Here is a 26,196-nt window from a genome sequence, read left to right as displayed (position 1 = left end):
CTTATGGGAGAAACTGGACTCGATGCCGGAATCGGAGTCGTGGTACAATCATGTTTATTCACACTGTTCTCTAATGTTACGACAAAAACCCGGAAGCAAAACATTTCGACCAATTTCCAAAAAAAAGGAAACAAGTAAACAAGTCGACGTAAAAATGTTGTATTTCTGTTGATTCACATTTTCTCTGTCATGAAGAAAGATCAGCTAAAAATAAGAACAATACAGATGCACGTAGTTGTATTGAATTTTTAAAGGCAAAATATCCCTCATAAGATCTGGTAACTATGAAGCAAAGAGCAGCAGTCTGTGTTCGGGTTTCACAGCGTCTCTTCACATGACCATCCACATAGGAGAAAAATCTAACGTCAGCACTGCAACGATGATCAGAGCGTCGAGTGCACTCCAAATTTAGGGGCAGCTAATTAAACTCAATGTGGCGGCCAACTTGACCGTCTGTTCATTGAGTAGAAGAGATAAGTTGCAAAGAGCTGACAAGGACGTGAATGTCAGCGAGAGAGAGAGAGGATCGTTCTTTCCCGCCTAATGTAATCATGTGTAATTTAAATCTAAAAAAATATATATATATATAAATATTAATCTAGAAGGAAATTGCAGCGGCATAGCCTTCAGTGCCCCCCAGTTAGAATGGAATGGAATGGAATTGAAATAGCTATTTAAAAACTGAATACAGACAATTTACTGTGTATTAAGTGCACATCTGTGCTGTGTCTACTTTTGCAAACAAATTCCTCCATAACTGTGCACATATGCCGGAGTGAAAGTCTGTGTTTGTCAGCAAGTCTGTGCTGTGTGTCCTCAGTAAGTGCCACATCAACAATATTAACTTGGAGGACAAAGGAGGGCAGAGAAACACAGCGAGCCGTGCGTCAACATGGCAACAGAAAATAAATGGAGTAGCGACACACACTATTTTAATTATCCTCTTGTCTAACCTGTCCTCCAATTACAAATAGGGATGTATGATAATACGTCTATTGATGCATGAAAGGCAGGACAATAACAGATGAACAAAGAGACTCAAACTGGGGTTAAGTTAACTAAAAAAGAAGTTAATGTTCCCATTTAGATTCTAAACACCAGCATTCCTTAGTAGTTGAGTACACATTTACGACATAATAGTTAGAGACAGTGTTTATTGCATCAGGGGCTTCTGGATAAAACACATGATTACATTTATGATAGTGCATTTAAACGATAAAGACACTGCAGTGTGTGCTGAATTCCACTGAGAGATAGGCATAATGAGTATGCACTGCCTAATTTATGCCGGCTAATTTGTCTACATTCAGTAAATCTTTTTAAGATTGATTTTCTCAGTCGATGCAGACTCGACTCCACATTAAGTAAACAGCTGCGAGAGAGCTTGATTTTGGATTTTTTTTATTTTTTTTTCTCCCCCATCCCTCCTACATTTTGCTTGTTCAAATTCAATGTTCTTTTTTGTGTAGCTGGTTATGAAAGTAAGTCCTCTTCAGCGAAGACTTAACAGGCTTTGCTGCAGACACCTGCCATTTGTCTTCCCGTTGCTCATGAGAATGCTGCTTTAACCAGAGCGCCACATAATTTTGCGCTTTATTAGATGTGGCACAGTGAAATATATCCACATGAAACGGAGCAATGCTAAATCTGCCACACAGTAAAATTAAGAGAGCGTGGTGGGCAGGCGGAAAGTGGATGGTTAATTTAGAGATTTTGGTCATAGGTTGCTGTAGAGACATGGGGAAAAAACAATGTCAATTAAGTCAGGGAAAATAAAAGTAAGAACAGGCAATTATTCAGGCAGTAACTTCAAGTAGCCTGCATGACTGTGTCTCTGTCATATATCATCGTGTAGGAGTCTGAACCACTCATCCTCACAACATCGGTTTATTTTATCAGGAACTGTGTAAATTTGTTTAAACACAGATTTCTGCATGTTCCGCCACAACTTTTCACATATTCCCACTTTTCACATATCTGTTGTAGATTTTCTGCTGTTTGGATTCACTGGCAGCAACATGCAGCACATCTCTGCTAATTTCCTTCTATAATTCCATGGAAACAGAAAAGGTGTGCTCACTGGCTTGGCTGCTTGGGAACTTTCCCCTTTACCTGTAAGCGTGTTCATTCTGACGCCCAGACACATTTAATGTGTTTGTACCATGTTGTCTGTGTGTCTGTCGCCTTCTTTTTTACCTTCAGCCAGGTGACAACAGCTTACAGGAAGCAAAAGTGCAGCCTGAAAGCATCCTCTTACCGCAAAACGTGAGTGATTGAGAGCAAGAGTAATATCAGATAAACTCCATGAGCGCTATGTTCGACTGTGGGCTGACTGCAGAAATGGATAGATCTAACCGCCTTCGGTGCTGAATCAAAACAGGCTTGGAGCAAAAAGTGCTTTTACTGAGTTATGTGGGCAGATTTTAGGTGATTACAAACTCTGTTTCAGTACACAGAAGCAACAATCAGATTTTAAATGCCGAACCAAACCAAAAAAAGTACTCGGTTCCCTTAAACTCTGTCATATTTAGTCCCTTTACGACTATTAACTTTTATTTTTGTTGACTGGAATTACATGTGACAGATCAACACAGAGTAGTGCGATCTTTTGAAATTACACATTAAGTTTTTTTTAACAAATGAACATGAAAAAGTGTGAGATGGATATGTATTCAGCTTCATTTCTTTCGATAAACCTAAATAAAATCCATTGCATGTGTTTGCCTCTCAAAGTCACTTAACATGTAAATTGAGCCGCCTGTGTGTAACAAACAGAACAATAAAGACTAAAGAAGGTCATAAAACAATAGTCCAAGCTTTAAACATCTCATAAAGCATATCCATCATGTGAAAATGGAAATACGTATGGCACAACTGCAGAACTACAAAAACATGACCGTCCGAAAGGACATTAATATTAATCACAGACGTGGCCAGGAGGCTCATGGGAACTCGGAAGGAGCTGCGGAGATCCACAGTTTAGGTGGGATCTATGCCCAAATCCGGTCTGTGTCAAAAAGGAAGCTACTGTTGACAAAGCCATAAGAAGTTGAATTTGTAGTTTACCATGAGGGGAAAAAGGTAGTATACATGCAAAACGCTATGTGTGACAAGAACAGACACTTCACATCACCCTGAACACACCATTCTTGGCAGCATCATCTGACGTGGGTGCTTTTCTTCAGCAGGGACACAGAAGGTGGTGAGAGTTGATGGGAACAAATACTCAGCTAAGTAGGGGGTAAAACTGGAGGAAAATGGAGGCGACAAAAACTAAATGCTCATCTTTTAGCTGGACGATGACTCCAAACATTACGCCAGAGCTGCAATGAGATACTTTAGATCAACGGATATGGATATGTTCAAATAGTCAAGTTAATAGTCAAAATATGTATATATTTAAGTTTCTGGTTGTAATGTGACAACACTGATGAAAAGTTGAAGGGTTGCCAACACCTTTATAGGCATTTCTTACAATCCACCACACAGCAATTAGATTTTTTTAAAACGTCTCTAATCTGTTAAAATATTCCTCTCGTTTTGTGTGGTTGATATGCGAGTTCACACGATCAAAAGGATGAAGTGAGCAGCGAGTGTTTAGGGCAGCAGAAGACTGCGTGGGAGTTAGAGGTCTTTCTCCAGGCTGCACGGCAGCCCCTTCTCTCAAGACAAGTTAATAAGATGGAGCAGTCCCTGCGGGCAAAAGCCGGCAAGCATTATCACAGTGAAGGAAACTAGACAAACTGACACATACAAGGAAAAAACTCCCCAAAAGCTTTTAATTACCCTCTCGCTCTGGCTACTCCTGCAAAAAAAAAAAAAAAAAATGTTACTTTGACAACTCGGAAGGCAGGCACCACTTTCAAATAGCCCCGATTTCTCTTCTACTTAGCTTTACAAATCTTCTTCAACAGTTAGGCCTTCTGTTTTATTTAAACTTCTCAATTTGCATTTTCTCTTTTTTTGGGGGGGGGTGGAGGGGGTGTAATTTATCGCCCTCTTTTCTTTTCACGCTATGAAACGGCCCACTCCTCCAGCTCGGTGTGCATACCAGCACATGTGAACTGCCCAAAGACTACTTCGAAAGACATGTGGTGTGATGAATAAATCATGGCGCATAAAACCAAAGGAAAAGAAGACTCTCTCCTGAGAGCCCACATTCACTTAGCGCCGCCAGACTCAAACAAGTATCTCCCTGCCATCTAAATGAGCCACACATGGCTGTGCTGAAGCCAATAAGAGCAAAACTGTCACCTCACTGACGAAACATTGATCATTACACAATTTGTTCCCTTTTATTACAGCCATTGTAATTAAAAATAATTGAGTAGTGGAGTGGGCAGGTGTACCCATCAACACCCCCCCTCCCACCCACCAATTAGCACTACAATAATATTGCTCTGGATATTGCAGATGATATTATTAGGATTTTGATGGAACACAAGTGCCTGCACGTCTGGACGCCAGAAAAGTGTTCTCAAGTGGGATCTCCACGCCGAGATCCACCAGGAACGGGTCACTTCTGTTTGGACGAAAATGAGCTCAAAGAAACAAAGAGATGAGTCATGGCATGGAGTTGCATAGAAGTTTTGTTTTGTTTTTTCTTTTCAAAGCAAGTGCACAGTCTACGAAATGGCGAAACCCTAAGAAAAAAAAAGAAAGAAAATAAAAACACTGACAGTGCATGCAAGTGATGAAAGGCATGAAATACTCAAAATACAGCATGTAAAACTGATGCTCTGAATCTGGGATCAACAGTTCAGAACAGAAGAAGAAGATAAGGCTCACCTGAGCATAAATAACTTTGGTCTCGAACACAAACCTGACAAATGTGTTTTAGCATCTAAGATAAGGCCTGTGTGTTCTCATATAGCCAGTTCGTCTGTTGTCAGTGGCCTAACAAATTGGTTCTCTGACCACTTGGGAGCTTGTGTGAGATGGTTTATGCTGCACAGAAGAACCAGAATCACATTTGATGCATTGAATTTCTGTGATACATCTCACCAATTTGATCTGAACCACCCAACCTGGAGCTCGGTGTCGGCCTGTGCCATGGATTACCTCATAAATAATAGAGGGGGAAGATAACTGACAGCTGCTGTGGGTTAAAATGACTTTTCTGCTTTCTGCTTGCTAGTTACCCAAAGTGGACCAAGATGCTGACAAACAAAACTCCAGAGGAAAAAAAAACAACCTTTTTTTCTTGCCGTTTTTCTTTCCAAAAAACAAAAGTTGCAGGTCTTGTAGCAGTTGCAACAATAGTCCCACTGTGCTATGTGCCTCACTGTTACATTTTTCCATTGTAATACACTTCTGAGCAGTATCTCCAGCAACATTTTTAGTCTCCATGTTTGAACTAATCCAAACTCTGGCAGTCCTGGCTTTTATCAGCATTTCAGAATGGTCCATCTTTGACTAACTACTGGAAATGGGTGTTACTTAAATCTATGCATAAGTATTTTAATCCGTGCTTGACCAAAGTGGTCTTAGCTGAATAAAGGTCGTATTAAAATTATATAAATTTAAGAATGAATATATTCTTTTTTTCAGATTAATTGTTTAATACAAAATATTACATCAATGTATGTTAAATACAAGAAAGTCATCAAGTACAATACTACATATAAATAATGCGATATGCAAATTGATTCTGACTGAGTGACATCTAGTGGTGAATTATTAAACTGGAACCAACAAAATACACATTGGTCATGATCTGGTGTCTCGTTTAAAGTAGAAGCACTTTTCTGTTGATTCCTGGAGCTGGAGCTGTTTTTAGCAACTTTCCAACGCTGAATGGAATTTCTCAAGAATAAGTCTATTCCTTCCCTTTCAGAAGCTACAAGCTGTCAGTCAGCTGTGCAACAATGGCACTGTTGTCATGTGAACATCTTTCTTGAGACTAAATATGGATGGGACAAAAAGCTAAAAGTCCAGTATTAATAAAGACAGTGGCATGACAAACCCAGTGTTTAGAAGGCAGCAGTAATGGTTCAGCGCTGACAATTAAGTATTTTTTTTTATTATAGAATTATTAGATTGTGAAATACATTTGAAAAAAGAAAAGCACACAATATATTTATATATCTTTTTTTCTTTTTCACAGTTATGGTCCAATTTTCGTTGGACTGTATCCAACACAATGGCACTTTTTCTCCTGAAACAGCACTAAAGCATGCTTTACTCATAATGTACTATTATGACAAGAAATTAACAGATTTGTTCATTATCTGCTCTTGTCAATTTATTTATGTGCTGCAAAACAGATTTCAGTTTTTTTTTTTTTTTATTAAATGTTTCACATTAACAAACCTATTTTTTATATTAGATAAACTGAGTGAATAAAACAAAACAGTTTTCAAGTGAATATGTTATTTATTCATGGAACAAAAGCTATATAAATCAATCTGGCCATATGTGAATATTTTATAAACCTAAAGTTTTTTTTTTTTGTTTAAGTTTATTAGTAAATTCCAGGATTACCAGCTGAATAAAGAAATCATTAATGAAATTGCCTGACAACTCGAAGTAGGGAAAACTCTTATAAATCAACACATAACTATATTTACAAACATGTGAAAAACAGTCATTGGTATCTACTAGTGTAGAAAGAGTTGCAAAGCAATTTTGATACCAATCATAGTGAGAGCTACTATCTAGAAAGCAAAAAGACCTTGGACAGTAGTGAAACTTTTACCTAGAACAGTTAATCCAAAAGAGCACAGAAGAGTCATCAGGAAGCCAGAACAATATCTAAAGCGCTGCAGGCCTCCTTTGCCTCAAAGCAGGTAAACATACTGCAAGCATGCGGCACACGTAAACAATCTGACTTGTTATCCTTCAGAACGAACATTAAGTAGGAAGGGACAAGTTGACACACAGCAGCATTAGCAGAAAAAGGCAGAGCTGTGCTCATAGCTGCCTGACTAATGGCTATGTTCACAATTAAGTTAGTTTACAAGCACTTTATTCGGTCTTATTAGAACAAAAACAAACACACATAAAAAATAAAAAAAAAACACGAAACAACAGCTTCACAGAAGACTAATCAAAGTCCAGACTTGTAGCTGATTGAGTCGTTTTGGATTCAACTTAAATAGGCTGTTTATGAGGAAAACCTCTCAAAAGTTAAAGAATTAAGACAAATTTGTGAGGAGGAGTAGGCAGCAGAACCAGTTATTAGGTTTAGTGTGCGATGGCTTGGGCAGCATTTTCCCCTTAAAAATAAATAAAATCCTAATTTGAAAGCTTCCTTTTACACTTACTCAGGTTTTTTTTTAATTTTTTTTTTATTATATTACAATTTGTTTTATGATCTTAAACAACTAAAATGAAAAAGAGTAACTCTAAGGGAACAAAATACTTTTTCATAGGTATGCGGTTGTGTATTTATGTTTGATGGAAACAGTGTACTGCTAACAAGCTAACCTGTAATGCATTTCTAACCCCATTCTGGGTCCAAGGGCATTGCAGGTGAACCAATCACACCTAGACATGGAAAACCCAGAGTTAGCTCATTCCCCCTCTGTCGTTCACAAAGTCCTTCCTCCACTCATTTGTCCTAAATATTGCTGTTACTAACACTACATTTTGTGGTTAAAAATAAATCACAGGAGACTTACCACATATCACATTTTAGAACTTGATTCAATTACTTCAATGGGGAGTGAAAAAAAAGACACATTGGAGAAAAAGAGAGCGGTTGCATCCCAGGGACAAAGACAGAGAGACATACGTAGAGAGAGAGACCGAGACAGAGAGATCAGAGAGCTGGGGACAGAAGAACAGCAAACGATAAATGAATTCCCAAGAGAAAAGGAGGGACATGGAGAAATTACAGAACAAAAGGAGAAGACAGAAATGACATTTCTTAAGGGACTGCAGTGTGGCATTTGTAGGAAGAAAAATGAAATGTGAGGACCACAGAGAGATGGAAGGCGGGAGAGGGCATGGGGAGAATGGAATGAGTAAGAGCAAGAAACAAAAGCAAAGTGTGTGAGAGGTAGGACTAATTTATGAGAAATGAAGCAGGAGTCGGTGAGGCTGGCTGCTGCTGCTGCTGTCTGATGGATTGGGTGGGGGCTGGATTCAGATTTGTGCACGTTGGACACAGAACGACCTGTGATATGGATCCTTTGAGGCTACATTTCACAAAAAGTGAACTCTCCAGAAATGGAGGATGAACATAAAATAATATATTTTATTTTTTATTTTAAAAGAAAGCATCGCTTTCTTTGGTGGAGAATCTCCCTGGCAGGTAAGTAGAGCAGACAAAGGCAAAGGTGAGAAAGAGAAAAGGTGGGAAACAAAGAAAGAGAAGCACAGGGGAATGAGCAAAAAAAAGAAAAAAAAACGTGTGAAGTGACAGAGGCGAGAAAAAGTAACCGAGGAAAAGATGACGGCGATAAAGGGAGATGAGAGACAGCTGCCTTTGAAGCAAGTGCTCCTCAACTGTGACAGTTTGGAAGAAGGGGAGCCGGCGTGGTAGTACGGCTGTGTGTACATAGGTTCAAGCATGCATGTGTGCGACCCTCTGAGTGTTTGTGAGTATCTGTTATATTAAAGCTCACAACAGCGTGAAAGGTGGGATTGATGATAAGGAAACTGCTCATTTGTAGTGCTTACAGAGTTTGTTCCCATATGCTCCAGGTACACAAACTCAGAGAAACACACACACACACACACACACACGCATACATGCACACACACAGGCAGCAAAGCTGCCTCTGGAGGCACAGAAAAACACTCGAGGTCTTCAAAAAAATAAAAAATAAAAAATTCAAGCCTCTCCTCGAGACAGAATCCCTCCCAAAGCGAACTGACACGGGAGCGTGGTGAACTTCCTCTCTCAAACAGAGCACTGTCTTTATTCACCGCAGTCTTACAGCACTCTTGTACTGTATCAAAGCTAGGACATGCGCCGCTGTAAGAAGTGCCATCAACGCTGCGGCGTGCACCTTCTCCTCCTAGCACACGTTCTCTTTATGTCTCCCTTTTCTATCTTTCTCCTGCGTGCAACTTTGAGTGAACAGAGTAGGGATGGCAGCGGCGATGAAAGACAGTGATGAAGGTGAGGCGGTGAAACACGGCGGAGACGTCATCTATCTGCTGATAGAGAGAATACATCACACAGATAGACTCTCTTTTAAGTTCGTCCTCTTTCAGTCGAGCCCGGTATAGATCAAGACCAAAGCAAACATCACGAGATTCATACACGGATGAACACAAACACCACTAACCCTTTGAATCCATCTTTGTCCCGTTACATGAAGGGAAACCCAGAGAAGGCGAGTTTTGTTATAATATCCACATGCGTTAAATTGTAACATGAGCTCAAAACAAAGCACACAGGAGAATGTCTCTTCTGTAGGAGTTTTTATTTCTAAATTTCCTTTTTGTATTTTGCTACCACAAAGTTGTCGAAGTTGAAAAAAAAACACATTATGTCACAATCTACTGATGGTGTGGAGAACCCCAAGGCTGAAATGTGGACTCACTTTTTTTTACGACACATATATATACACTCAGTTGGCTGATGACATCAGTTGCACAATCTCTTCAAAACTTCAGAGATATTCCAACTATAGGAATCAGACAAGTGCCTAAAAGCATAGAGTTAAATATACCCCTCAAACCAAACTTGAGGTGTTGTTTTTGACCAATGAATGTTTCTAGAATGTCAATGAAAACAACTTGTTCTAAACATTTTTTTTTATAATTTGAGAATCATTTCAAAACTGGTGTCAACTTCAGATGGCTACTCATGCTTTTATTTTCTCCCCTCTAGATTACTGTGTCCCAATATTTACATGCATCTTGCATGTTAGTTAATCAAAGACCCATGTACTGATGAGTAAAAATGCCAATGGCAAACATCCATCCATCCATCCATCCAACACCCTTGTCCCTAATGGGGTCAGGAAGGGTGCTGGTGCCTATCTCCAGCGAACGTTTCGGGCGGGGTCACCCTGGACAGGTCGCCAGTCTGTCGCAGGGCAACACAGACACAGACATGACAAACAACCATGCACACACACACACACACACTCACAACTAGGGAGAATTTAGAGAATCCAATAAACCTGACAGTCATGTTTTTGGACTGTGGGAGGAAGCCGGAGTACCCGGAGAGAAATGACAAACATTTAGATTTAAAAAGGTATACTTTTAGGCAGCATTACACAGTTGCAAATTTCATAATTTCCTTAATTTTTTTAAGACGGGAAAGAAGCCCTTCCTATATTTCAACTTTGCTCCGGAGAAAAAAAAAACCGGAGAAAATGCTCAAACACTCCAACAAACTGTAGTTTAAGCAAAATATTTAGGAGTTGTGCTCACAAGTATCCACTGATGTACTTTGCTTCTGTGTACACTGAACCCACAAATGACTATCATTGCACACTGACAGGTGATGTAAAAACACTGATTATCTAGTGACAATGGGGAGTGATAACGGGAAGGATAGAGTTTATCAAAACACTCCAAGCACTCAGTTCCCAAAAGTTAATGTGCATAAATGAAACTGGAAGATAGCTGGAATTTAATCATTTTTAAATTAGTAAAATTATTGTAGCTATTAGCCTCCAAGGTCTTGACACAACATTTTTATAAATAGTAAGAGTGAATTATTAGCCAATTAGCTATTATCTAAAGGTGATGATTTGCGCCTGGTTTTATTTGGGGGTTTTACAATAAAGATGCATGGAAGAAAATGCATGCGGCTTATTTTGTTTGTTCAGAAAGTGATGCCTATCTCTGTGTCGCCCTTCGATTGACAAGCAATTTCTCTTCCGTGTACTTCGCTTTCACCCAATAATCACCCCCTCATGACCCCGCAAGAAAAAGCAATCTCATCAAGGTGTCTATTAATTTATCCTACAATTACTAGTGATCACGAAACCAAGAAAATTTAACTCCTCCGCAGTGTGGCTAAAATCGTCCTTGGAGATGGGGTGAGGAGATTCAAGCAATGGAACAGGAACTTAAATTAGAGCAGGTTTGGGCATCTGATCAGAATGCCTTGAATTCATCTGAATTTGGAGGTTTGTTGGGGATGCCACACTGTTTGAACACCCAGAACCCTCTAGAGGGTCTAAAAATGCCTTCTGCCCTGGGAAAACGTTTGGCGTCCTCCAGAGTGTTCTTAAGTGAAATGACACCAGCTGAATTTGTAAATGTATTTTACTGTGTGCCTTAACACTCAACAAAAAGATTAAAGAAAAGAGGAATGAAGGTATTGTTTGTCCCTAAATTCTAAAATTCAACATATCCAGGGTGTACTCCACATATTGCCAAATTTCTGCTCGAGATCGGCACCTGCTTACCTGTGACCTGCATGGATAAGAATGGAATAAACAATGGATAGATGGATGCTGTAGGTCTAAATCTAAAAGAGCATCTGTGGGGAACACGCATTTCTGCAGAATGGTTGTCCAATTGCACAGGGTGCAGGAAATAAAGGTTTGCCATTTCAGTATTTCAACCACCCAGACCAATGTTAGTGTAGTTCCTGCAGGTTTATGAGGGTGTGCCTAATATCAAGAACGTTGTCATGAAGTGACAGATGGTGAACATAAATTTGCCATATTGCAAAGTGAAGTTGGTTGATGGTGGATTTGTTGTAGGCATATAACACACCAAGCCAGGCCACAACGAAGCCACTCATTTTATATACAAATTGTAGCGCACACACTCTCTTGCATAGATTTAAAAGCACTTCACACCTACACGGGGGCACACATTTAAACACACAAAGACAGACTTGGAACCTGTCAAGTGCGAACAAACTGATGACAAGACGGCGACAGATGGATTCACTGAGGAGAGACGAGCTACGCATTCAACTCAATTAGCAGCGTGCTGCTGCATGACGCCGATGGGATATGGAATCTTACCATGACTGGCAACCTGTCAATCGAGCAACAGAGCCGCAAAACAAGCATCATGCAAGACGCAATGAATTAAATTTAATAAACCAATAAATAAATTAATTTAGGAATAAATGGTATAAACCCGTGGAGTGGCAGCTCTGCATCAAAAAACAGGGCATAATGTGACCGGGGAGCCTAAATATCCCCAGGCACGTGCACACAAAGAAAAAGCTGGAAGTGGAGAGAGAAGAAGAGGAGGAGGTGCCTGTGGGCAAGATAGGGAAGACAGGAGAGAGAATAATAATAAAAAAAAAACAATGGCTGCCTCCTTTTTCCCTCTAGCACATTCTCTATACCTATGTGAACATTCATGAGCGCTGTTCATATATTATCCTGCCATAGTGCCTAATGAGCCAGGCATCTCCACCCTGACACATACGCTTGGCTAGGCAACCCTTATTACAGGGTGAAGGCATGCTCACACACTCAGTCACTCCCACACACAAACTCTCAGGTCATCGTCACAGCTGTAAGCGGGCTGCGAAAGAAAAAAAACAACACATTTTTAGCTGCTTGTTATGTATAAGAGAGGGTCGTATTAAAACATTTTTATTGTCTGTCAGATGTAATGGTCAGATAATGGTTTCAGCGCATTAGTACGTCATTTTCAGACATGTCAAATTTCTGCTTCTTACAAATATGTGAAGCAGCATGAAGGCTGCTGGTAAATATGGGGACAGACGCCACGCGCTCCTTCTGAGCTGTTGGTTATTACAGATGCTTCATTGTTCATGACGGCAGACAAAATTGCTCTTTTTGCTGCTTTTTTTTTTTTACAAGCAGACACACAAGCAGACAAAATAAAGCATATCAGCAAGTCTATCTTGTCTGGCAAAACACCAGTCAAAGGCAGGATGTACCCCGCAGTGCTATGATTGTCTTGGCTGCTTCTGTATAAAAAGCTCCTTCACTTCAAAAATGACTGCTACAACTGTTTAAGTGATAAACCAGCAGGGCTGTGGGAGGTCAATCAGCAGCAAGTAGGGGCTGGACGGACGGAAGAAGTTGGCCAAATACACACCAAACGTAAGAGACAACAAGAACAGAAGTGAGGCTACCTTACAAAAGTGATTGGTGGGCGCTTGTATTTTTGTTAAACACTTCAAAACGGTATCAACACCCAGTTTGACCCTGAACGCACAAAGAGGAAGAACAAAAAGATCACATGAAAGAAAAACCACAGACCGCTCTTTTTCACTTTAATCTATGATTAGATGCCTGGACTGCAGGTGATGTAATCTAATTCATCTTGCAATCTCTCTGTGAGAGGTGATTGCTGTGGCTCAGTGACTGATTGTGGGTTTTTTTAGTGTAGGGGCAGGCTTTTTTCCCAGGGCAATTATTAAAATAATAAGTTTGAAAAAAAACTTCAGCAGAAAAGCTCTTTTTAAGACAACAAAAGATGTAAATAAAATAGAAGGGGAAGTATATAAAATCAGGGTCTTTAGAATTACTCATCTGTGCATTTTCAGAGTATATCTGGTGGGATCCTTTTTACATTTTTTTTTAAACAACCACAAATTTTAATGTATTCCATAGGAATCTTTGAGACCAACATAAAGTAGTGCATAATTAACAAGAAATGTTCGATGGCTTTGATTCGAGGCAAACCGGTTGAAACAGGACTAGCATTTTTTAGCTTCATGCAAAGAGCTATGAGTGCTGGAAAACGGTGCATTTGGCCCTGAACACATCCTCTACATTGTGAAACATGGTAGTGGAGGTGTCATGATGTGTGAAAATATGGAGGCTGGAAAAGACCTGAGATCCAGGTTTAGCTTCCAGCAGGACAAAAAAGTCCAATGGCTATGAAGACTTTTGCAAGGCATTACTTGAAACTGATAAATTGGAAGGATATAAACTGTTAGCTAGTTCCCTCAGGAACAAATTGGCAAAAAAAAAAGAGTAAAAAAAGGATCATCCACTTCATCATCATACATTATCAGTGAAGATGTTGACAAATAAGCTACCATCCCCTTAACAGTGAGGAGTGGCCGTGCTTTTGTGGCTCATTTTTGAGCGTAATAGCTATCATCAAACACACACACACCTGTGTGCATCAGCATGTTTTTTTTTAAACCTTACAAAGACTTGAAAAGACATATTTCACTAACACTGCACACAAGACAGTTAATTCCCTCATGTGCTGCGCTCAGCTGTAAGATGCTTGGCTAGGCACCAATCAAGCTGTAAATACAGGGGGACAACGCAGAGATAGGCGACCACTTCCCTTGTCAGTTCCACTAACAGCAAGTGTGAAAGTTAAAATATTCCTGCTTTAATCGGAATGTTGCGGAACATTGTTCTAATGTCTTGACCATGTCAGTTCACAGCTATGTCTCATCCAGATGAGCCTGAGTTTATCCACGAGGAGCGGTCTTTGACAACAAACAGTCTCGTGCAGGAGCGAGTTTCTGAGCATGTCTGCCTGCGTGAGCGCGTTTGTGTGTGTGAGCAGATGTAAACTCAGTATTCCAGGTCACGGTGTCTGCAATTTCACAGGGGGTTTAACCTTGGTAAATCCACTATTAGGTGTTCTGAGAATGATGATGTGAGAGTAGATCCTCCCCGATGGTTTCACTTTCTAAGAGCATCAAGCAGGTCACAAATAGAGAGGCTGTAGGGGTATTACAAGGTCAAAGGTGTGCTAACTCTCAATATGATGACAATTCCAGGCTGGCATTTTCATTTCCTGAGGAGACCGAATCCCCCATTGCAGCCGAGGCCGAAAATGTTTGCTTATTTTTGTTCAAATAAGTTCTCCTCGTCCTTTAAGACAGAGTATTTATATCGCAAATATGCAGTGTGAGTGTGTGCACAACAAATGCTACCAGTGTGCTGTGTGTTTGAGGAAAACTCCACCTAAATCCATTACCGATAAATGTGTAAAATCCTGGCATAGCTCTCCTTCATAACTGCAGATGTTTTTTCTCCCTTTTATTGTGTCCTTCAAATGTCTTCAGAGGTGTGGCTGTGCTGCCAACCAGTGGGAGTAGCTGATGTTTTTAATGGCACATGGTTTGTCTCCTGGTGGTGAGATAAACATGGGGAAGAGATTAAAACCCCAGGCTTTCTTCCACAATCTCCTGCCTTCATCCTCCTTTCCTTTGCAGTGGCCATGCCGGGCCAGCACAGCAGAGTCTAAGCAAAAAACAAACCCATCCAGTGCCTGGGCTTAAAGTGCACACACAGACACACGCCTCACACTCCACACAGACGCATATGAGTACAGGGACATTGATTGAGGGGTAGATGTCAGCCATGAGCAGAAGAAAACAGACAGGTGACAAGAGGAGGATTCTCTACCCTTTAATCACCAATCTGTCAAGTGTGTCTCATTGCAGACGACAGAATCCCAGCTAATTTAATGCTGGTGTAGATTCGGAGGTGAGCCTCTCAGGTCGCCGATGTCAGGATGCGGATCAACAACAAAGAGTCAGAGGAGGAGGAAGCGGGGGGACATAGGCCAGACCTCCTTACTTCCCGCTGCGCCTCCCCCCTGTGAGGAGACGGCTCAGCCGCAAAGTCGGCCCCGCCTGGGAGCCGATGAGCTAAAGCAGTTATTAAAAGCGGGCTAAACACATCATTTCCTTTCGTCACCGAGATTAGGCCAAGGTGAGGGGCCCCTCCGGTGGATGTACACCCGGAGCGTATGATTAGCTCTGCCATTTAAATGACATTCACACTAATCGCTAATATCAGGTCTGTCAAGGTGAGAGAATACAATAAGGAATGTGTCTGGAGGCTGCGGCGATGCAAGGGGAAGTGCAACGATATCCGATTCCGCTTGATGTGAGCGCAGTGGCGATGAGTTAAATCAGACACGGCCGCTGATTGTTTTACTCTGTCATTCAGTCAAGTCATGGCACAAGGGAGGTGTGAAACACTACAATTTCTATCAAATCAACATCATTTACACAAGAGGAGATGTAAAGTGGGGGCTTTCAGCCATAAAAAAAAAAAAAAGGAATATGAGAGTTTTGGGATATTTTGATCATTAGCTGTAATAGTTTCCTTAGCTGAAGCAGAAAAATGCCATGCAGAAGTGATTAGAAGAATGATCGCTAGTCAGATGATGTTTACTCTTTCACCATGTAGTACCTTTACAATTTTGCTCTTTTGTTCCAATTTTTTGGGATAAAATATGATGGCACATTTTATATTTTTTTTATACTTACCGCAGATTAAATTACACCCCACTCGGAGACATTTCATATCTACACGTCTGGCCTACTATTGACAACGAACACACATTTTACATTTCTAAACTGAGACATGAGTCAACTATTCTTGTCTTGGGTCTTCTACTAACTTTATTTGTGGAGGTGCTGCTGGAGTATTGATCATGTTAGCAACCTCTGGCATGACTCTCCAGTAAAGCGACTTGTTTTGGTTGGTATTGGGGCTGTATTTCTTAATTGGTAAATAATTTAGCTGAATTTATTTTATGGTTATTTTTTTCTCTGTTCCAACAATAACATGCATATGGATTTTAGAAGCTTAAATGTGACAGAATATCCCGACTTATTGCACTGTTAACAGCCACCTACAATCAATCAAAGCTTAACCTGTGGCTTCACCGGAGATGCTTAAAGACGGATTATTTATACCATCATTGAATTATTTTGCATCAATTACCAACAAATGAGGAGTCAGGGAAAACACCGATAGCCCTGGTGGTGTACTCCTTACACTTGTAAACTAAAAGGAGGATAAAAATTATTCATACTGTAGCTCTGGCTACATAAAAACTACAAGAGTCTGTATCATCCAACTCTATGCTGTATACTATGGATATTAATGTTTCAGTTCCACTCGTTTTAAATTGCTAAGGCCTCGTCTGACTAGCTGTTAACCTTCCACTGATTTGAAAGTTTCCTCACGTCATGAAACTCACATTGATACAACATCAAGCAAACCTTTATTCAGATGTTTACAAGACTTCACTTCAAAAATATCTAAACTGTCCCTTTATCGCTCCCATCAAGGTAGATTGAAGCAGAGACTGAAGGTACAATGTAAAGACGTTACTAAACGTAGCATTTATTTCTCGTTGGCATAAATTTATCAAACAATCTTTCGCCGTAGAACGATCTTTAAAACTGAGACGATCCCGCTCCCTCTCAAGCCTGAATAAAGGGAGGCATTATCAAACTTCACTCTCAGCAGTGCTAGATCCATTTGGTAAACAGCCTGTGTCCTACAGTAGTAATCAGAGGGTATTTTTGAGGGATTTGCTGGCTGGCCAGGAGGTATCCGCTGGAGTGATCTCTAATTGCTAGAAGCAGAGGCCTAGACTGCCTGGCGCTCTTTTGAAGCCATCGGCAGCAGGTTCCAGCCAGAGGAGCCAGCAGGGGGAAGCTTCCCACTGAGCCACTCTTTTTTTTTTTTCTTTATTTACTTCTCTTCCTTGCCATCACCATGCCTTCATTCTGGTTTTCCTCTTTCCATCCTGTTCTCTTCTTTAACTGTACACCCCCTCCACCCCCTTTCATCCCCCACTCTCCTCTCCTACTCAGTCAATGAGCCAGCAATCACTTTGCAGACAGACATCCTCTGCTCAGTCGGCCATGTTCAATCCCTAGCACCGGTGGCTGATGAGGCATTGTGGTGACGTCAAATACCGCCGCTTTAAACCGAGCTACACTCAAACCTGTAGAGGTGCAGGTTTTGCTTCCCAGGTTACAGATCTCAAAGTGGCAGCCTTGTAGAAAATAATTAATGTAATGTGCCAAAGAGATGAAAGATAATGAGGCCAATTATATTTTTTCCCCACCACCAAGTCAGGCCACAGGGGCAAATTTCTGTCAGTTTGTTGGTGGATTGTGACACTTCATGCTCTTCAAGTCTTTGTGACTTTAGCAGCATCTGTGTCCTAAGGCTAAGATCTGTCCCTAGTTTTAAAACACATACTGTGCATACTAAAACTTGGGCTGAGCTGGGCTGCATTGTTTGGGGGATGCAAAGATAGTATTTATCTTTTGAGGTTAAAAAGAAACATGTTCAAACATACAGTGCCTTGAAAAAATATTCATACCCACTGACCCTGTCACAGTTTGTCAGCTTTCAACTACAAATGTCAAAATATGTTTACTGGGGCTTTATCTGAAAGATCAACACAAAGTAGTCCATAGTTTGGAAGGGGGAAAAAGTTTTGGTTTTCAAATATCTTGACCAAAGAAAAGGAACCAAAAAAAAAAAACTCATCATGGAACCAGAAAAGTGTGGGTTGGAATTTGGAAGGGTTAATATTGAGCATCAAATGCAATATGTTGCTACTCAGATTTGCCCTATTTTCAAGTATTAGCAATACTGAGAGAAATGTCACTGGTCAAAGTACAATTTGTGCGGTCTTTGCCATATCAGTCTTCCAGGCCACTCAGGTCTGCTGGCTCTAGTCTATTCTGCATCCCCAGAAACACAACCAGAACCAAACAAGGAAGGCTGCATTCAGCTTTTATGCTCCTTTAATGTGGAACAAACTTCAAGAAAACTGCAAAACAGCTCAAACATTTAGTTCCTTGAAATCGATGCTGTATGGGTTTTGCTTTAAATACTCCAGCCAACTGCCCTTTACAAACCATCTATAATCGCTACATAACACACGCAAGAAGAAACAGTTTTATTCTAAGACAAGTTGGTTGATATGTTGGCTACCTCAGTAGCCATCTCTGAGTATCAGGTTGGATCTTCAGCATCTATAGATTTTTCAGTATTGCAATATGCTTTGAATTTGATTTTGGATTCAGATTGGACTTTGACTATCCCATTAAAACATATGAACCTTTCCATTACAGCTAATATTTTTCAGTCAATGATCTGCTGGAAGGTGAACCTAATCAGAGAAATGTCTGTTGCTGAGGAAGACATCCTGCCTGGTTCCGATACTGAAGAAATAACATTAAAAAAAAATTTAAATAAAGAAATGTATGGACAACCCTGACTATCGTCTTCACAAGGCTGTCTTGGGAAAACAGTGTCTTCAGTCAGAGGCTTCTTCAAATTCACTGTAATACAGCCAGCTACAATAGATCTTCCCTGCCAACAGCCATCATTATCAAAAATAACTCCTTGAAGAATTTGAGTTAAAATGAGTTACAGCAACATTTAATTTCCCTCTGGGTTCAATAAAGTATTTTGGAATTAGAAGCTGAAGTCTTTTTGGTTTCTCCCAGCATTGTCCTGTGTTTGTCTCTGTTCTTTTTTCAATCAACTGTTCCCAGCAGACAAAAAGACGATCAGCCAAGCATTATCCTGAAACATCCATGGATAAATTCACGGCAGTGTGTTCAAGGGCAGTCGGTGTTTCTGGCATTTGCAAGTGGGCCAAATGGTCAATATTGGTTTGGTCCAAATAGAACTGCTTTTAACACGTTTGATTTGTGGCAAACTTTTGACTTTCTTCTGTGAACATCCGATCTATTAACTGCATGATATTCAGTAGATCATTTCACCTGAGCTCGTGCAGACTCACCATGGTTACCTCTGCTACTTCAAATAATCCACTCCTTTCCTGGTCTGGTGCTTTAGCTAGCTCTCTATTTGTTAAAAAAAAGACCCTGTATTTGCTCATGTATGACTTTATTTTCACTTCATAACTGTGCAGTACTTTGTGTCAATGTGCCACACAAAGCTCAGATGAAATACATACAAATATGTGGTAGGAATGTGACAAAAAAAATGAAAAAGTTAAGAGAATATCAATACTTTTGGAAAGCCCTGCACATGAAAAACTCACAGTCATACATACACACAATCTGTCAGAAACGCAACCAGTTTTCGGCTGCCTGCGATGCAGCCTGCTCAGTGTGACATTGACTCCTGAGTGCCAATTCCACACTGGGAGCTGTACTTGCTAGTTTTGCTGCCAATCCAGGTAAAGAGATTACAGACACACACAATGCAGTCTTCTGTTCGTCTGCCAAGAAGAAAACCAGCCCTTTAAGCCATAGAAGAAGAAGAAAGAAAGAAAAGAAGAAGAAGAAGAAGAAAAAAAAACGACTACACAAATTCGCACAGCCTTGGCCCTTTCCTCGCGCACACATAAAAACCCAAGAAACCCCTTCTTCTCCAGGAACACGGCTTCTAACGCGGCGCCTCGCTCAGTGGCTCTCTCGCACAAAGCACCCTTGTGACTGGGACAATCCAGCCAGCATTCCTTTATTCTGGTCCCCAACACTGTTGCACATTACTATTACTTGCATCATTCAAAGAAAGGAGGAATTTGGCTCACAATCAGTCACACAGTCATTGTAATGCCACACTAATGGCGGCTGTCTGGTTACAAACTACTGTAAAGAAATATGAAAGCAAGTTACACTTGGATTTCATCAGCTTTCTTAATGGTGTAATTAAAAAAAAAAAAAAAAAAAAGGTGAGCGAGAACACGTGCAATGGAGTATGCATCACCCAAAGTAAGATATACATACTACCTGGAATATTTGGAGCTAAAAAACTTTTGACACTTGATGAAAATTGCAGGTTGTTACCCGGTGCATAAATACACACAAGCAGAGTGGGAATCAAACTCGCTATGACGTGCAACTTTTGACCTAATTAATCAGCTACTTATAACTGTGTAATGAGTGTAATTTAGAATTGAGATTGCTATGCACTAATTTGCTTTATATATACTTACATTTTGGGGGATTTGTATAGCAGGTGTGATGCTGAGAAGTGACTTATGCGTAGTGAAATTGGGGGAGTGGAGGGGGGGAATTGTATATTCATGTTATGTATCAGGCTTTTAATAGGTCCCTTGTGGATTATATGTGTATATATCTGCAAAACGCGCCAATAAAGAGAGCGATAATGTGATGAGGAGAGATGGTTAATTACTGTGTGGCAGAGCAGAGCATAAAAGACATGTATAAGCTGTGAGATTCATCCATCATCGTCCGTAGCTTTCGCTCACAAATTAAACTGTGATGCTTTGGTGGATAATGATAGCTGCCACTCTTTCATCACAGTCTTCATACCCCTCTCTTGCAGGAGATGCCATTTTTTCTTCACCTCACCACGACTGTCTCCTTGGCACTACCAATTGTGTTTGACAGTAAAATCACATTTTAGATCATAGATCATGTGTCAGTCAGCCAAACGGGAGGTGGTAAAAAGAAAAAAAAAATGACTGAATGATTTTGACTCGGGGGCTAGTCCAAAAAGCTTTTATTTTCCCACCCCACGCAGTCCGTCCTGTCATCCTGGAGTCATGGGAAGGGTGCTGGGAATGATGACAAGTATGTGCAGACGGCGACATGTGCTCATGGCCTTGTCCCAGCCTGGGTTTTGTTTTTTTTTTTGGGAACTGCGCCGTCCAAGTAACAAGACGGGTTAAGCATATCTCGTAAAAAATAAGCGCTGACAAATTGCACGCATTTCAGGTTTTTCCTCTTTTTCTGTCCTGAGATGAATGTCAGGGGAAGAAGGGAAGGTTGAAGGGAGGCGGAGTGGCAGGGGGACACTGCAGGGGAACATGGAACAATAGGCGCCCTCTGGCATCAACCTCTGGACAGCTCAAGCCGCTCACCAAAGACACTGAACTCACCCACAATGAACTGCTGCGGTGGGAAGGCAGGCTTTAGAGAGTTCAATTTCCAACACAATTGGCTGTATTCTCATCCTTTAAATGCCAAGAAGATGGTGTGCAGCGTGCGCCTTTGTGTGGAGAGCTTTGCTTACAGCGAGTGTCCTCTAGCAGGAGGGGGAAGAAAGACAAGAGAAGGCGAAAGATGGCAAAGACAGGCAGTCAGGACGGGGGTGAGACGGCGCAGAGACAGAAATAGTGCAACTGCGCGAAAGAAAGGGAAGAACGAGAGAGTGAATGACCGGGAGAGATAGAGAGCGGAAACAAAGGTGCAGAGAGGAAACGGAGGAAACGAGAAGGGTAGAGAACGTCTCCTTTGGTTGTCGCTTCGCCAGGCTCGGGGGGACCGTCTGAAGGACAATGCTGCTACTAGTGGAGTGTGACGTTTGTCCTCTCTCTAATTCACCAAAGCACCAAGGAAGACACACTAATAATCAAGCGCCAATCATGCAATAAACTCCTCAAAACAAAACATTACACAGCCAGAACAAAGATCTAGGAAAATGAAAAATACGTTGTCTACTAAGAAGGCATAGCAATTTTCCTTTTCTTCATCTAATTGAGAATGACACATCGTACACTATGAGAGTATTTTTCAGATTTTTTTTATGCAACTGCAAGTCATTTGGGAAATACCACAAATTCTCAATCAAATTTAGGTGTGGACTAACAAACAGTATCCCCACAGTATCATTCTGCCGCCGCTGAATCTCATTGTCTAAACATTAGCATGATTGATGTTGATTTTGATGTGGATGTAGTTTTTCCACCACACAGTGTTTTGCATGTGGAACAAAAAGTGAAGTTTTGGTCTCATCTTACCTCATTATACCTTGTTGTAGATGTTTGCCGTGCCTCTTACAAGGTTTACTTTCATCACTACAGTGACTCTCTTTCAATGTCCAGGGTTTCCTCTACATGTAATTGATCATATACACACGGTATACATGTATATATGGTATAAACATATATATCCCTGAAAGTCCAGCACCACAGTTTTAAGAAAATTCTAGAAGAAAACTCAAATTTCTCTGTTTTTACTCAAAGTTTGCTGACTGCTGTAATTTTATTTAGGAATATCAGCGTAAGGGAGGCTGGATATAAATGAAACAATTTTCAGATTTGTATTCGTAAAATATTTTGAAAACCTCATTTACTTTTGCTCCAAAGCCACAATTATATACTACTTTGTGTCCCAAAATAAAACACGATGAGGGTTGTATTTGTAAGGTGACAAAATGTGAAAAAGTTGAAGCCACTGTAACCTCAGCAGTGTCTGCTTTTAGTTATTCTCTCAGAAAAAACTACCCACCTTCTTCGCTCTCGTTGCTTTCGCGTTTTAAGTCACACTTGGTAAAGCAGGTCCGTGGATAAGTTGTTTGTCATTGTTGTAAAGTGCAGCGTCTGAACATTGTTCCAGGTGTAAGAGAATTTTTTCTTACCCGTTATAAATGCACAGTTCGCCAAGCTGCTTTCAAAGCACAGTATGCTCCACCTGAACTATTATTTTTAAGGGTTTGCAATTACAGAAACAGCAATCCCTTTATCTGAGGAGGACTCCTCAGTGTAACATTCGATTTGCTGAATAAATAATGTTATTTTTAGCAATTGCAGCGCTGCAAAAGAAAAAAAGAAAAAAAAAGAATTATTTTTTCATGACTCAATCTGTAAGATAAAATGAAACAGGTGGGAAATTGATTTGGACTGCAAGCTGCCAGATGCCCATCACTTGCTCTGGATTACGTGGCAGAGTGGGCCCGGGGACTAGTTTCACTCATATTATATTCAATGTTGTTTCCGTTGTGGTCACAGGGGCAACTAAGCCATTAATATTACACAGTTGCACCAATGGCTCGGATGAATTATTGAGATTCTCTTATTGGTCTTTAATATTATATGCAATTCATCTGCAAGGTCTGCTGTGGTTTTAAGATGAAAGCAGCGAGCATCTCCTGTTTCGGATCTTTATGGTGGACAAACCAGAGCCTGCTGGTGGAACTGCAGCTGCCTCTCAGCACCACGTCACGCTCGATATAAGTATATCATTAGAAAAGAAATTGCCAAGAAGACTCTTTCTCCATCACTGTCTTCGTTTGAAGGGCATTTAGCTGTCCAAAGGCAAACGCCTCACACGCGCGCAGGCACACACACACACACACACAAACACACACTCCCGATTGTGGCGCCCGGAGCCTCTCGGAGAGCGGCTGGCGGTGCAGCAGACAGGAGAGGAAAAAGAGTGAGAAATAAGAGAGACTGCGAGAAAAGCCTTCGTCTCACAGCAGACCTCACACTGGGTTCTGTCACTACAGATCAAAATCCCCTCAAAGCCATAGATCACTTCCACTAAAGTTCACATGTTTCACACTTAGGAACTGTTTACCAGACTCAAAGACTCTATCTGCACAGCACACACTCACAGAAACACACAGACAAGCACGCATGCACATCTACTAATGCAGATAGATCTGAAGAAGAAAGATGGAAGGTTTTCAATCTAGAGCCAAAACGTACTTAAAAATTTATCATATATATAAAAAAAGAACAGTGGCTCAGTGCAAACAAATATTTACACCTCTATGGCGGAGCAGTGCTCAGCCCAGTACAAAGAAATGGTGTGATGGCAGCTCTGCCTACAAGTGAGCTGACTGGTGTGACAACCAGATGAGTGTCTGCCCCTTTTTCTCGCTGAATACCTGTCAGTGCCTGCTGACTGCTAACGCACACCCACGTAAACAGTTGGTGACAGTCTACCTCCGAAAAAAGTTACTTTCCTGCATTGTTGAGCCGTTACGGCCATTAGAAGAGGCCCTAAATGGATCTAGGAACAAAAAGACAACATGCTATTCATTTTGTTTTATGTGTTAAAATAAGTAGAGGAATATGTCAATGCACTACATTTCTTGGTAAAACTAACTTGATTGAGGGGAGTGGTTCCCAAACTTTGCAACTTCTTGCCCAAAAGATAAAAAGACGTGCCGACAGGTTGAGCATACACGCATTTTTAGTGAGTTGGTTAAAAAGTGGTGCAATTATGACACAATTAGCAATCAATAATTGCTAATTGCAAATAATTGCTGCTTTTATTTTTATTTAAGTCCTGTTTTTGTTTTTATGTGCAACAACATTTCTAAAATGGCCCCGACTTTAAGAACTATCAGTACAGGACATATGTCAAAGATCTGAGTGGTTCTGTCATTTTTGAGAATAATCTAATGTGTGGATTCGGTTCTGATTGGAGGCTTAGGCTGCTTAATTCCCATTTTATTCCCATGCAAGTCGAACCTCAATGACCAAACTGTTTGCTCCAACGCATGACTATCCTCGGCACTAAACTGTTTATTTTTCAGTTGGAAAGAAGGACCTCATGAAGTCTTTATCGACAGGACTTCTTTATATTACGTAATTGAAATGTCCCAAAACAAGAACGCGTCTCTGCGTTTAAAACATATCAGGAGCCAACGACAAGTGGGAAGCACCACGAGCAAGAACCTGAAGGGAAAAAAAAAACTAATATAGCCAGAGGCAAAAGAACCAACAAGAAAAACTGTTGTGAGGAGAAGCTGTGATACACAAAGAAAATGTAACAGTTGCCTGTGTCCATCTGTGTTCAGTTGGAGAATTTGCAGCCTGCTCTGGATGAGACACCATGCAAGTTAAACCCAGAAAGGAAAAGTTCAGTGTCAAACAGACTGGTGACGGTTAAGACACTTATTTGATCTGCATTGGATTTGCATGAAAAGCAAGTGGATTGGGGGAGTAAGCCTAACTAACTTCACCACTGGCGACTGTCCCTCGACATCAATTGTTTAAACCAGGCCTAAAACAACACTGGTGAGACTAAAAGGCACCACGCTATGACTGCAGTGTGGTGCAGGGAGGAAACCTGTCTTTGGAAAGTCCTCTGCATGAGAGAGAAATGTCCCCCTCATCTCAGATAAGGAGCTGATGAGATGGAGTGATAAAGTCAGTGCTTCTCCTGGGTCTTATCTGATGCTGTTATCTGACTGCACAGCACCCACCATCTCGCCATCTTTACACCCTTTAAGCACCTCTCTGAAACACTCACACCAGCATCATCACATACACAGACACACACTCTCACGGGTGGCGTCTAACGCTCAAACATTCTAAACACCGTACCAGCTTATTGATTACTTTGACACGCTCCCATTGTTGAACAGATGGTACACCTAATATCATGTGAAATGGAACTGTTCTGTGTTATCTCATGGGGAAAGGACATAAAATGACTGTTTTCTCACTTCTTTTTTGGGGGGGAAACGGCACCAAAGAAGAAGCTATGAACTTACCTCTATGTCGGTTAGTAGTCTTATCAAACATAAGCATGGCGTCGTCAACCTGGAAGACACAAGAGCAGCGTTGGCATTAGCTTAATCTTTGCACCGAGTGCCTCACATCACCTCCTCCCCATTCAATCTCATCTCATCTACTCGCTGTAATTACTCTTAGAATATATATCCTTGCTGCTTCACACTTATTTCTTTCTAAGCACCTCTCTCCCACGCAATCATTCGGTGATCACAGGATTATCGTCAGGTTACCGCTCCCCCTCCTTCATTTGTGCGCTGTAATTTTAGATATTACAGGAAATTATGCAATCTCTGCGGTGTTACTCTTTGTCTGGATTAGAGTGGCGACAGGGGAGAAAATTAACAA

The 26,196-nt window shown here is 40.9% G+C and overlaps 1 protein-coding gene across 7 annotated transcripts in view; it reads right to left on the bottom strand.

The window, feature by feature from the left end:
* Window positions 1-25,915, bottom strand: part of LOC103133943 (RNA-binding protein Musashi homolog 2) — a 130,373-nt gene extending 104,458 nt beyond the window's left edge. For all 7 annotated transcript variants that reach the window (XM_007545939.2, XM_007545938.2, XM_007545940.2 and 4 more), the window contains exon 1: window positions 25,830-25,915. In XM_007545939.2, coding sequence (XP_007546001.1) covers window positions 25,830-25,866 — 37 coding nt within the window. In that variant the 5' untranslated portion in view covers window positions 25,867-25,915. The remainder of the gene's footprint in view (window positions 1-25,829) is intronic.
* Window positions 25,916-26,196: the final 281 nt, after the last annotated feature.

Source organism: Poecilia formosa, unplaced genomic scaffold (assembly GCF_000485575.1).
Source record: "Poecilia formosa unplaced genomic scaffold, Poecilia_formosa-5.1.2 Scaffold14, whole genome shotgun sequence".
In the NCBI taxonomy this organism is placed as follows: Eukaryota; Metazoa; Chordata; class Actinopteri; order Cyprinodontiformes; family Poeciliidae; genus Poecilia; species Poecilia formosa.
The sequence above is the reverse complement of the archived record's forward strand: the minus strand, read 5'-3'. Positions and strand labels throughout refer to the sequence as shown.